Genomic DNA, 12366 nt, shown 5'->3' with positions numbered 1-12366 from the left:
AGTTGCAGACTTGTTACGAAATGATGTTGTAGCTCTGCTGAACCGATCTGGCATGTCGTGCACTCAGGGGTTACCTAGTTTTTGATTCAACTGACAATAGGGTTAGAAAACACACAAGCCTCCCCAGGAGGGGAGAGGCTTAGGACTCCGAGGGTTTTTTACCAAAGGCACCAAGTCTGGAGAGGGCCCCTCCTCGCCTGAGACGTCACCGGGGGTCTGGCCCGCCCCCGCCCGCGCTCGGCGCATGCGTGCTTTCCGAGCTGCTCTGTGTCTCTCCCGAGGTAATTTTTTTCTCTCCCTTTTTATTCCGCCTCTGAATTTTCCCCCCTCGGTCTGCCCCTGACTGTCTCCTCCTCCTCCGACGCTGTGTGTGTGTGTGGCCTTTCGTCAGTGTGTGCGGCCGTCCCGCCGGCACCCGCGCCCGCCGCGACTCGCTCCGGGTTTTTTTTGCGTCACAACCGCGCGCCTCTGCGTCTCCCTGACCGCCTTTCTGGGATTGCGCAATTTTCCCCATGCCGCTGCCCATGTCGGACGCCCCGGCTTTGGTTTGTGGCTTCTCCCCCCCGGGTTTTTTGCGAGTTTTGCCTGCCGCGGGCGTTTCTGCTACCTTGCCGGCCCCCGGGGCCGCTGCACCCCCCGGCCCTGAGCTTAGCAAAGCCGCGCGAAAACACGCCTTCTCTGCTTTTTCTTCACCCGCGCTCCCCGCCTGCTCCACGCCGCGAGAAAGCGCCTCCCCTGATCCCTTTTTCTTCCCCCCCCTGCTCTCCCCCCTCGGTCCTGAGTCCTCCATGCTCTCTGGACTTTTTGGACGCTTTTTGGGAGTTTCCCAGGGTTTCTGGGTTTTGGGACCGGGTGTTTTAATAATATTTCTTGCTCTTTTTTTCTCCAAGAGCATTTCCCCCTGGCTTCTTAAGGCCAGAGCTAATTTTTTCTTTCCTGGAGCCTTGCTCCCCTCTCTCTTTCAGAGAGTCCCCCCCCCGGACGTCTGGTGCGTCTCGGGGGTCTACCTTCCTGGCCTTTTAAGGCCAGAGCTAATTTTTTCCGGAGTCTTGCATTGCTCCCCCCTCTTTTGAGGGCCCCCCCCCGGACGTCTGGTGCGTCTCGGGGGTCTACTTTCCTGGCCTTTTAAGGCCAGAGCTAATTAATTTTTTGTATGTTTGTGTCACACCTTATAAAGTGGACAAAATTTCCCGTTGTTCCTGGGAAGGTGTGCCTCCCATGTTCTTATTTTCAGGCTTTCTTACCAAATCTGTCGCCAGAGCAGTCTGGACGTCTCGATCTGTCCAGCAGATCACGAGAGGTGGACCCAGGGCGCCTTCTGGTTCCAGTCCGGGCTGTTCTGCTACGAATATTCTTCGGCAGAAACTGAGAGATGGAATTCTCAGTGACTGCTGTTTTTTGCAGTCTGTGTTGGCTTTTTTTTTCTTCTTCTCTCTCTTTTTCTTCAGGGCTTTGAAGGTGGTGGTCAGAGCCCCCCCGAAAGGTTGTGGTGGTCAGAGCTCACCCAGTGGAAGCCAAATGTCCGGTTTATCTTCCCCGAAAGGTTGTGGTGATTCTTGTCCGCCCAGGGAACGCCAAGTCTGGGCTTATCTCGGCTGTTTGGGGGGCCTGGAGAGCCCGGAGGTGGCCCGGAGATGGCCTTGGGGCACCCGCGTATCAAAGGACGAGAAGAGGCTTCAGTTCTTCTTTCTGGTTTTATGTTTATTAATTGTTTATCTAAAAGATGTTCTTTCAGCTCAACAGAGATCCGCACAGCAGTCAGCCATGGGCACACTCCCTCTCTCTCCGGGGCAGGCACCTATCTTTATACCCTTTGCTACGTATACAATATTTATCATTTTTCCCCAATACCATCTATTGTTATAACTCGGTGTACTCTTAGTAATAACCAATAGAAAGGTGCCACCGTGGCCAAAGAAGATGGAGGAGAGGAGGAAGAAGGAGGAGGACAGGACACACCCCAATTCCTCCATCTTACTCCTCTAAACCCCCCTGTACATAAATCTTAAACCTTGTGTCTCACCCTCTAATTAACTAATCTTTCCACCCTTCACCCCGGTGAGGCCCTGTGAAGCCCTCATCCTTGTCGTCTCCTGTGTAGGGTTAAAGTCCAGCTACCAGACACTTCTGGCAACATTCCAGGACTCCCGAGACCCCTAAGCTGGTCTCAGAGGCTCAGCATCTCAGGACTGAGATCTTGAGATCCGACAGGGCTCCAGTGTCACAATGGTCCCTTGCTTCCATGAGGCCTGGCAGTGTCACAGGGGTCTCCTTGGTACCACAGTGTCACAATGGACCCTTGGTTCCATGGGGACTCACAATGTCAGAGGGGTCTCCTTGGTTCCATGAGGCCCTGCAGGGCCTCTTGATCAAACGAGGCCTCCAAGTGTCACAATGGCCTCCAGGATTCCATGAGGCCCTGCTGTGTCACAATGGACCTTTGGTTCCATGAGGCCCCAGAGTGTCACAATGGTATCCTTGGTTCCACAGTGTCAGAATGGACCCTTCATCGCATGGACACCCACAGTGTTCACTGCTATGCCCTTGATTCCACCAGGCCCTGCCATGCTCTAATGGCGCCTTGGTTCCAGTGGGTCCCAAAGGGTCAGAACAGTCTCCATTGTTCCATGAGACCCCACAATGTCACTGTGCTCCCCTTGGTCCCACAGGGCCTCACAGTGGAACAACGGACTCTTGGTTCCATGAGGTTCCTCAGTCCCAATGGTCTCCTTGGATCCGCAGTGTCATGGTGGCCCCTTGGCTCCATGTGGCCACGCTGTGTCACAATGGCTCACGATTCCATGAGGCAACACAGTTTAACATGGAACCCTTGATTCCATCAGGCCTTGCTGTGTCACAATGGACTTGTGGTTCCATAAGCTCTCACACTGCCAGCAGCAGTCTCCTTGGTTCTGCAGGGTCACCATGGACCCTTTGTTCCACGAAGTTCTGCAGTAGAACATGGTCATCTTGGTTCCGTGAGGTTCTGCAGTGTCACAATGGACCCATGGTTCCACCAGGCCTTGCTGTGTCACAATGGCCCCTTGGTACCAAGAGGTTTCTCAGGGTCACCAAGGTCTCCTCGGATCTGCAGTATTACAATGGACCATTGGTTCAATGTGGCCCCAAGGTGCCAAAATGGATTTTGGTTCCATGGGGTTCTGCTGTGTTACAATGGACCCTTTGTTCCATGAGTTTGCACAGTGTCACAGCTGACTCCTTGGTTCTCTGAGGAACCACTGTCACTAAATCTCTGAAATATCAGAAAAAGGCTCCTTAACACTCATTTGCCATTTCAGAGGGAATCACTTACTCAGGCCAGAGGTCCAACATGGGATAACTCCCAACCTCATATGAACATGTAATTCTACCTGTGTGTTGCTTATACACAGTCCCTAAATGTGAATTACAATTTACTCATTTCCATAAAACCCACCCCAAGTTCCCAGATTCATTCCTTGTTTTCTCTATTCCTGCACCCTTGAGCCAGATTTCTTCTTCTTCTATTCCAAGCATCCTTGCTGCGAAAGCAGCCCCTGCATGCGTTGTTCCTGTGTTGAAAGTTCACAGGCAGGGTAAACATGGAATAAACCCTTTTAGTATCAGCCCCAGGGTTTGTGTGGGCAGGCAGAGGCAGGCAGGAGGCAGAGCTGTCAGCAAAGGAAGGGCCCAGCCAGGTGGGGCAGCCAGGGGATGCTGACAGCCTGCAGGGACAGAGGCACAGGGCAGGGACACCGTGGGACAGCCTGGGCTGCACAGGGCACAGGGGTGGGCAGCAGCTGCAAGACAGCCCTGCCAGAGCCAACCTGGGCAGCACTTTGGCCATGGCTGCTGGGCCTGGGCCTGAGGCAGGAGCAGGAGACAAGTGACCCTTGCAGGGCTGGGGCCTCATTGCCTCCTTGTCCCTGCTCAGCAGCCTGGCAGGGGCTGCCCCATGCTCCTGCCCTTGGCATTGCCCATCCCCACATGCCAGTGCCCATCCCGGGAAGAGCCCTGAGCAAGGAGGGAGGGACAGGATCTGCCTGGCCAGGGGCTGGGGCTCAGGCCTTGGCCCTTGGCATTCCTCAAACACATCCAGGTGTGCTCAGCACCAGAAACACCTTAGCCTTGTTTGTTTCCAGCTGTCATCACTTCTTCCAGTGTTCTGCTCTAACTGGAACCTGGGGACATTTTTCTCATTCATCGCCCTCAGTGGGACCCATTAAAACTTCTAGAAAAGTTCAGGGTTTGTATTAAATTTTGAGTTCTTCAGAAGTTTTTTGAAGACACTCTCAGGGACTGAGTCTGATGTAAACAACATCAAAGCCCTTTGAGAATCACTAAACTTTTCCTAGTCCAGTTATGGAGAAAGATTTCAAAGAACTTGTAAGAAATACACATTCCTATTTTAAATGAAGTATTTTATTTTATTTCTCTTTAGAGTAGAAGTGACTGCAGCAGTCTGTGATTGATATTGACCCAGGGTCTCTTCTCAGGAGCTCTGGCCTGCTCACAGAAGCTGTGCCTTGAGCTCTGACCCAGTGTGGACAACCTTGCTCCACATTGCCCTGCCCCATCCTGTCTGTCCTCACTCCCCTGGGACCTGCTGTGCTTGGAGAGCTGGCTGCACCCAGCCTAAGAGGGGTTTTCCCCTTTTGTACTTTTTGCAGCAATCTCAAACTGCTGAGTTTCCCCAGTGCAAACAGACACACTGCTCAGGTGTGTGCCAGCCCCAGGTGCCACCAAAGCCACTGCAGAGCTGCCCTGGGCCAGCTGTGAGGGTGGATCATCAGCCCAAGCTGCACTGGGCCCCTGCAAGGGGCTGTGGCCATGGGCACTGCACTGAGCCCACTGCTGGGTTTGGCTACCACGGCCACCGAGAGAAATTAAACTGTCCTTGGAAACACTGGGGAGGACTGGGACATACTGGGGAACACTGTGAACGCTGTGGGAGACACTGGGACATACTGGGAGTGACATTGGGAGGGACTGGGACAAACTGGGAACACTGGGGTTACTGCAGAGAAAACTGGGGACACTGGGGCATCCTGTGGATGACATTGGGAGGAAATGGGAACGACTGGGAATGAACTCAGGTGTATTGGGACCGACTAAGGTGTATACTGGGAGGGACTGGAGGAGCACTGGGGCTGAACAGGATTCTACTAGGGATGAACTGGGCTTCACTGGGGTTATACTGGTCTGTACTGGGGATGAACTGGGTTTTACTGGGAGGGACTGGAGGAGGGTGAGTTGGCTGTTCCCACCTACACTGCATCCCATTTGCCGATGCTCCCGCCCATCACCAGCCGCAGCCAATCAGCGCTAGGGATCCGGGACTAGGGGCCGTGCCTACATGGAAACCGTATTTTAATTTTGCCTACAACTCCCGTCATGCCCCGCGGCCCGACTGAGCCTCATTGAGCCGGGACTACAACGCCCGTCGTGCACCGCGCTCCACAGAACACTGGGACCCCCCTAATTTGTCCCATAAGTGTCCCCCAGACCTTTCAGGATCCCTCAGTGCCCCCTCAGTGCCCATTGTCCCAAAGCGTCCCTGGACCCCCTGAGTGCTCCCAACCCCACAGATGTCCGGTACAGCCACTTCCAGGAATTCATCTCCTCTGATCCTCCGCGGCCCCAGAGCCCCTCAGAACACAGTTCCGCGCCTAAAACTCCTCCCGTGCCCCTCGCCTGAGCTCCCCACAAGGGTTCCCGAACTGTTTTCGTCCCCCTCCCCGAGGATCTCAAGTCGGGGCTCGGACGCAGAAGTGTCCCCCAAGTGCCTTCTTGGACCCACAAACGCCGCGTTTGAACCACTTCCGGGACTACAGCTCCCATCATGCTCCGCGTCGCACGTCCGGCTCCATCCCAGCGGGACTTTATCTCCCGTCATGCCCCGCGCCCTACCGAGAGTCATTGCAGCTGCGCCCAGAACTCCCGTGATGCTCCGCGGCCCCATCAAACCGTATGATACCCGCGCCTACAACTCCCATGACCCCCCGCGGCCCAGAGAGCCCCGTTCGAGCCCCCCAAGGGCCCGCCCGGACCCTGAAGGGCCTCAAATTCCCCTCCCTGACCTCCAAGGGCCCCCCTGTACCCCCAAGTGCTGTCGCCGGACCCCGAACTGTTCCTCAGAGTCCCTGAGTGCCTCTCCAAGTGCCCACCCGGCTTCCCCAAGTGTCCTCCAGACCCTCAAGTGCGCGTGGGCGTACACGGCCCTGGATCCGGCTAGCTGGTGAGGGGCGAAGGCCGGTGCCCCTGCGCATCTGAAGCCAGCCCCCCTCAGCATCTTGGCCTCGGGCTGAGCTGGGTGATAGCTCGGAGCAGCACGGTGTGAGACAAATTATGAGGCGACCACTTGCTGGGGGTAAACTGTCGGTTTATTACAGAAGAACCAACGAGGAGGGGAACCACCCAGCAAATGGCCCCGAACAAGGGGCGGGAGAGGGTTTTAAGGGAAAAGGGGGATAAAGGCAGGGAAACCTGGCTAACCAATAGTAATACATATTTGGAGGTGCGAAACATAATTGATATACCAAAGTAACCAACAGTTATGAAGCATAGGTGGGGCTCCGGGGCTACAGCCAACCGTAACTCCCAGAGAAAAGAAAATTCTCGAAACCTGGGAGGAGAAGGGGGTGATTGACTGGGCCCAGGGAGGAGACAACTTTCACTTATAAGGGAGAATATGGGAGGAGCAGTTTCATTTCGGCAACTAAGAACAGCGAGGTTTCCATAGCAACCTAACTGACAGGGTAGCAGCGGCGGGAACTAACAGGGAAGGAAGAAACCATTTAATACAGAAAATAGGGGAGCAAACTGACAAACTTAAGAACACACCACAGCACTGAAGTTCTCTCTGATTTCCCTCCCCAGACCCAAAACTGCCCTAAACGTGCCCCAGAAATGTCTCCAGGGACCACAAAGTGCCGCCACTTGGCCCTATCAGAGCAAAAGATGATAAATATAATGCCAAAAACACTAGAAATATTACTAGTTACCATAAAGAGGAATAAATAAATAGGCAGTAGAGAATAATTGAATAACGAAGGGAATTGTTGCTTAGAACCAATGACCAATAATTATTTTGCCTGCTAAAAAATATAACAATTTTTAAAATATAAATATAAAAATCAGGTAATAAAAATATTGAATAATACTATCATGAATTTGAATAGTATAATTATCATTTCATTAAATAATGTAATTTTTCTTTTAAGGAAAAATGCCTAGATTTTTTTGATGTTTTGGGATATCAGTCCCAGGTGGGCGATGTCAGACCTGGTGAGGCTGGGGGTGAGGAGCAGCTTGTCCAAACGGTCAGCCTGCAAGGGGCTCATTCTTCTCTGTTCCCAGACCTCCACAGGAGACATTCAGCATCAAGATCACCAGGCAAAAGCTTCTGTCACCTTTTCAATGAACTGAAAAATAAAAAAATGCACCCTGGATTAAAAAACAATCATGAGATGCATTTTGGTATCTCCCTCCTGAGGAGAACTCCAAACTAACTCCAATCACTGCACAAGCTTTGTAAACCTGAAGACAATGGAAGGGAGACCAAGAGCTCCTGAGGGCTTTCTGTATTTTAATCAGCCCCACGCTGGATTTGGGGCTGGGTCCAGGAGCCTCAGGCATGCAGAGAAGGATGAAGAAGCTGCTGAAGGAGTCAGCAGCAAAACTCCAAGTGCCTTGGAGCATGGCTGGGCCCCAGTGAGGGCAGGGAGTGCCAAAGGCTGCCCAGGGTGTGGTGAGAGCAGATCCTTGAGGCCAGGATTGCAGGGAGCCCAAGGCTCTGAGCAGGGAACTGCAATGCTGAGCAAGGCCTGGCTTGGCTGCAGGAAGCAGAAAGGCCAAGCCCTGAGCCCAGCCTGGGACAGCAGGGCCTGTCCCTCACGGCTGCCTCGGGGCTGTTTGTGGGGCAGAGGGATGTGAGGGGCAGCAAGGACAAATGGCATCAACCTGCAGTCCCTGCCAGCCTCCAAAGGGAGGCCGAGGGAGAAGCAAAGTGCAGCCCCTGCCAGGAAAGTTTCTCCTTGGGGGCCTCCAGAGGCACTGCCCAAGCCCAGGGCACAAAGGCCTGGGTGCCTGTGGCCCTGCCAGCCCTGCCCAGCCCTTGGCCATCTGTCCTGCAGGCTGTGCCCCCTGTGCGTGCTGCTCCTCTGCCCTGGCCGGCTGCACTCGCCCACGTTGCTGTGCCTCAGCATTTCTCACCCAGAGTTTCTGTGCCCTCCCTGGGCTCCCTGCACCCAGCGCTGCCGGCTCCTGGCACACAGCGCCTGGCCATGGCCCAGCCTCACGCTGCCACACCTCCAGCACCAACATTCTGCCCTGCGAGGGACTTTGCTTTCTCCTCAGCTCCAGGCTGAACCTTCCAAGCTGCACTTTGAGGAGGTTTCCTGCAATTCCCTCTGCCAAGGAAAGCTCTGTCTCCAGCTGGTCACAAACAGAGAAAGGCTGGTGGGAGATGTGGTGGTCAGAGGCTGTTTGGGGCACAGTGACTATAAAATTATTGAGGTTTTAAACATTTTGTGAAAGGAGGGGCATCATCGAATCATCTGCATTGGATTTATAAGAGCAGACTTCAGCCTATTCAGGATGGAGATTTGGAGAGTACTGAATCAGGTACTGATTTTTTAAAGGGAAACAGCCTTTTAAGACAAAGGATTCCAGGAAGGATGGACACCCTTGAAGAAAGAAATCTTGAAGGAGCAGCAACAACCTGTCCCTCTGAGCCAAAGTGAGATAGCAAGGAAAATGACTGTCCTGGCTGGGCATGGAACTCCTTCCAGGAACTCAAGGGAAAAATTAGGGTGCATCACTTCTAGACAAAGAAACAGGAAACTCAGGAAATTTTAAGGATGTTGTTAGATCATGCAGAAAGAAAATTAGAGAGCTGAAACTCAGTTAGGGCTTAACCTGGCCACTGCTGTGAAGAATAATAAAAATGATTTATTAGTAATAATAATGGCAAAATGAGGGCTAAAGAGAACCTCCATTCCTTATTGGGGGGATATGGTTACCAAAGATGAGGAAAAGGCTGAAGTGCTTAACCCCTTCTTTGCCTCAGTTTTCAAGAATAAGTCAAGTTGTCCTCAGGACAAGTATTCTCCTGAGCTGGTGGATGGCAGAGGGAGCAGAACAGATCCCCTGTAATCCAGGAGGAAGCAGCTGGAGACCTGCTGAGCCACTCAGATGCTCACAGGTGTTTCTGGGAGCAGATGGGATCCATCCCAGGGGGATGAGGGAGCTGGTGGGTGAGCTCCCCAAGCTGCTCTCCATCATTTACCATCAGTGCTGGCTCAGCAGGGAGGGCCCAGAGGACTGGAGGTGCCAGTGTGAGCCCATCCCCAAGCAGGGCTGGAAGGAGGAGCTGGGCAACTCCAGGCCTGTCAGCCTGACCTGGGTGCCCAGCAAGGTTATGGAACAGATCACCTTGAATGCCATCACAGGGCACCCACAGGATGGCCGAGGGATCAGAGACAGCCAGTGTGGATTTCAATGTCTGCACTGATGATCTGCATGAGAGAACTGAGTCCAGGATCAGCAAATTTGCAGATGACACCAGGCTGGGTGTGATTGTTGATCTGCTGCAGGGTAGGAGGGCTCTGCAGAGGGACCTGGACAGGTTGGATCCAGGGCCCAAACCCAACAAGGTGAGGTTGAACAAGACCAAGTGCCAGGTCCTGCACTTTGGCCACAACAACCCCTGCAGTGCTACAGGCTGGGGACAGAGGGGCCCGACAGCAGCCAGGCAGAAAGGGACCTGGGGGCACTGATGGACAGCAGGCTGGACATGAGCCAGCAGTGTGTCCAGGTGGTCAAGAAGGCCAATGACTCCTGGCCTGGATCAGGAATGGTGTGGCCAGCAAGACTAGTCCTGATCTGCCTCAGCTCTGCACACAGACATTGCTGCTGCAGCTCCAGAGAAGGGAACAAAAGGGGCTCTCCAATGAAATCTCTGCTGGTAGATCCTTTAGTTCATTGAAAGCCACTGAGAGCACAGCTCCTCATTGACAAAGTTTGGGGCCACAACAAGAGACAAAAATAAGAAATGGCACAAACAATGGTTCTATTTTGTGAACAACATTAATAGACTAAAACAATGGTAAGAAACATCAATAACCCCCCCCCAAAAGGAATTATTGCAGATTACTCATAATATAATGGCTTGAAGAAATTGGCAAGAAGTTTAATGTTTCTGAAAGCATCCAGGCATCAGGGTCCTCACTGCAGCTTTGACCTCCTGGTTCCTCAGGCTGTAGATGAAGGGGTTCAGGACAGGAGGAACCACTGAGTACAGAACCGACAGGGCCAGATCCAGGGATGGGGACGAGATGGAGGGGGGCTTCAGGTGGGCAAAAAAGCCAGTGCTGAGGAACAGGGAGACCACAGCCAGGTGAGGGAGGCAGGTGGAAAAGGCTTTGTTCCGTCCCTGCTCAGAGGGGATCCTCAGCACGGCCCTGAAGATCTGCACATAGGAGAAAACAATGAACACAAAACAACCAAAAGCTAAGGAGGCACTAACAGCAAGAAACCCAAGTTCCCTGAGGTAGGATTTGGAGCAGGAGAGCTTGAGGATCTGGGGGATTTCACAGAAGAATTGGCCCAGGGCATTGCCATGGCACAGGGGCAGGGAAAATGTATTAGCTGTGTGCAGCAATGAATAGAGGAAGGCACTGGCCCAGGCAGCTGCTGCCATGTGGGCACAAGCTCTGCTGCCCAGGAGGGTCCCGTAGTGCAGGGGTTTGCAGATGGACACGTAGCGGTCATAGCACATGATGGTCAGGAGGAAACACTCTACTGAGATAAACAACATAAAGAAAAACACCTGTGCAGCACATCCTGAGTAGGAGATGTTCCTGGTGTCCCAGAGGGAATTGTGCATGGCTTTGGGGACAGTGGTGCAGATGGAGCCCAGGTCGCTGAGGGCCAGGTTGAGCAGGAAGAAGAACATGGGCGTGTGCAGGTGGTGGCTGCAGGCTACGGCGCTGATGATGAGGCCGTTGCCCAGGAGGGCAGCCAGGGAGATGCCCAGCAAGAGGCAGAAGTGCAGGAGCTGCAGCTGCCGCGTGTCTGCCAATGCCAGCAGGAGGAAGTGGCTGGTGGAGGTGCTGTTGGACATTCCTTCACTCTGGGCATGGTGGACTGTCGAAAGAAGACATTGACAAGCTGGGACAGCTTTCCTTGAGTCAATCCTATGCTGTTTTATTAGTAATCCCCTCGAAGCTATTGATGTTGTGTTGAAGGAAATTTGTTAAATTTCTTTATTTTTGATTCCTGGTTTCAGTTCCTTTTGAGTTGTTGCTTCAGCAATGCTCTCAGCCTGAACAAAGAGGTGCCAGATGGAAAACAGGACTGCCTGTGCCCCAGAGCAGTCAGATCTGCTGGAACCACACAGGTGCCTTTTGCTCATTTCATCTCCCTCTAGTTCAGGGTGCTCTCACTTTAAACATGCTTGAAAAATGTAGTGCACTTTTTGTTGGCTCTAATTTAAAATTCAGCATCTCTAAATTTTTCCACCTTCTCCTATGCAGCTGGTCAGGATGGGATATCCAAGGGTTGGTCTGGCTCTCTGCTGCCTCGAGTTGTGCCTACCGGGAGCTGTTTCTCTCTATCCAAGCCTTGTCCCTGCCAGTGCTGCCAGAGCCCAGCCCAGCCCTGGGGGCTCAGCTCTGCCCTGCAGACCCCTCCCAGCACAGAGCACTGCCCAGGGGCATCTCCCTGGCACCAGGGCCTTAAGGGCAGGCCAGACAAACAGAGATGCTGCAAACCAAGGTGTTGCTGCTGCTGTCTGTAGGGAGAGGAGGCTGAGGAGGCACTTTCTGAGGGAGATCTGAGGCCCATCTGCTGATGCCCAGGCTGACAGTGCAGGAGTCTCAGTGACACAGCTGAGTGACAAAGCTGACATCCCCTTTCCCTTCCCTTAAGGAGAAAGCTGAGAGCAGCCCTGGCCATGCAGCACCATCTCCACAGCAGGAGGAATCTGCCCTGATGGGGGTGGCTCCTTCCACCTCCAACTTCTCCCCCGCAGCGCCCATGGGGAGCTGCCAGGCAGGCTGAGAGCTGCCCCTGGCAGGTGGCACATGCCCTGGGCTGGCCAAGAGCCCTGAGGGCTGCAGGAGCTGCTCTGCAGGACAGCCCTGGGCAGCCCTGGCTGCAGCGGCAGCTTCACCCCCTGCAGCCGTCCCTGGCAGCAGGAGCCGTCCTGCCCTGTCCCTCTGATGGTGCCCAGGGCAGCCCCGCTCTGCAGCACAGCCTCCTCGTCCTCCTCCTGCTCCTGTGCCACAGAGAAACTGTGAGAGTCCTCCTGACACATCCCCCAGGCTGTGGGGTGTGCTGGCTTCAGGAGATCCCTCCAGGAGCACAGGGGACATTGCCCTGCAC

At 53.7% G+C, this 12366-nt stretch overlaps 1 protein-coding gene across 1 annotated transcript; it reads right to left on the bottom strand.

Annotated features, from left to right (window-relative positions):
* Positions 1–10171: 10171 nt before the first annotated feature.
* On the bottom strand, positions 10172–11104 carry LOC135461151 (olfactory receptor 14J1-like). The gene has a single exon (XM_064738138.1). It carries the CDS (start codon positions 11102–11104, stop codon positions 10172–10174), a length of 933 nt encoding a protein of 310 aa, XP_064594208.1.
* Between the last annotated feature and the right edge of the window lie 1262 nt (positions 11105–12366).

The sequence above is a fragment of the Zonotrichia leucophrys genome, unplaced genomic scaffold (assembly GCF_028769735.1).
Source record: "Zonotrichia leucophrys gambelii isolate GWCS_2022_RI unplaced genomic scaffold, RI_Zleu_2.0 Scaffold_197_90357, whole genome shotgun sequence".
Lineage (NCBI taxonomy): Eukaryota > Metazoa > Chordata > Aves > Passeriformes > Passerellidae > Zonotrichia > Zonotrichia leucophrys.
This window is presented reverse-complemented; position numbering and strand designations above follow the sequence as displayed.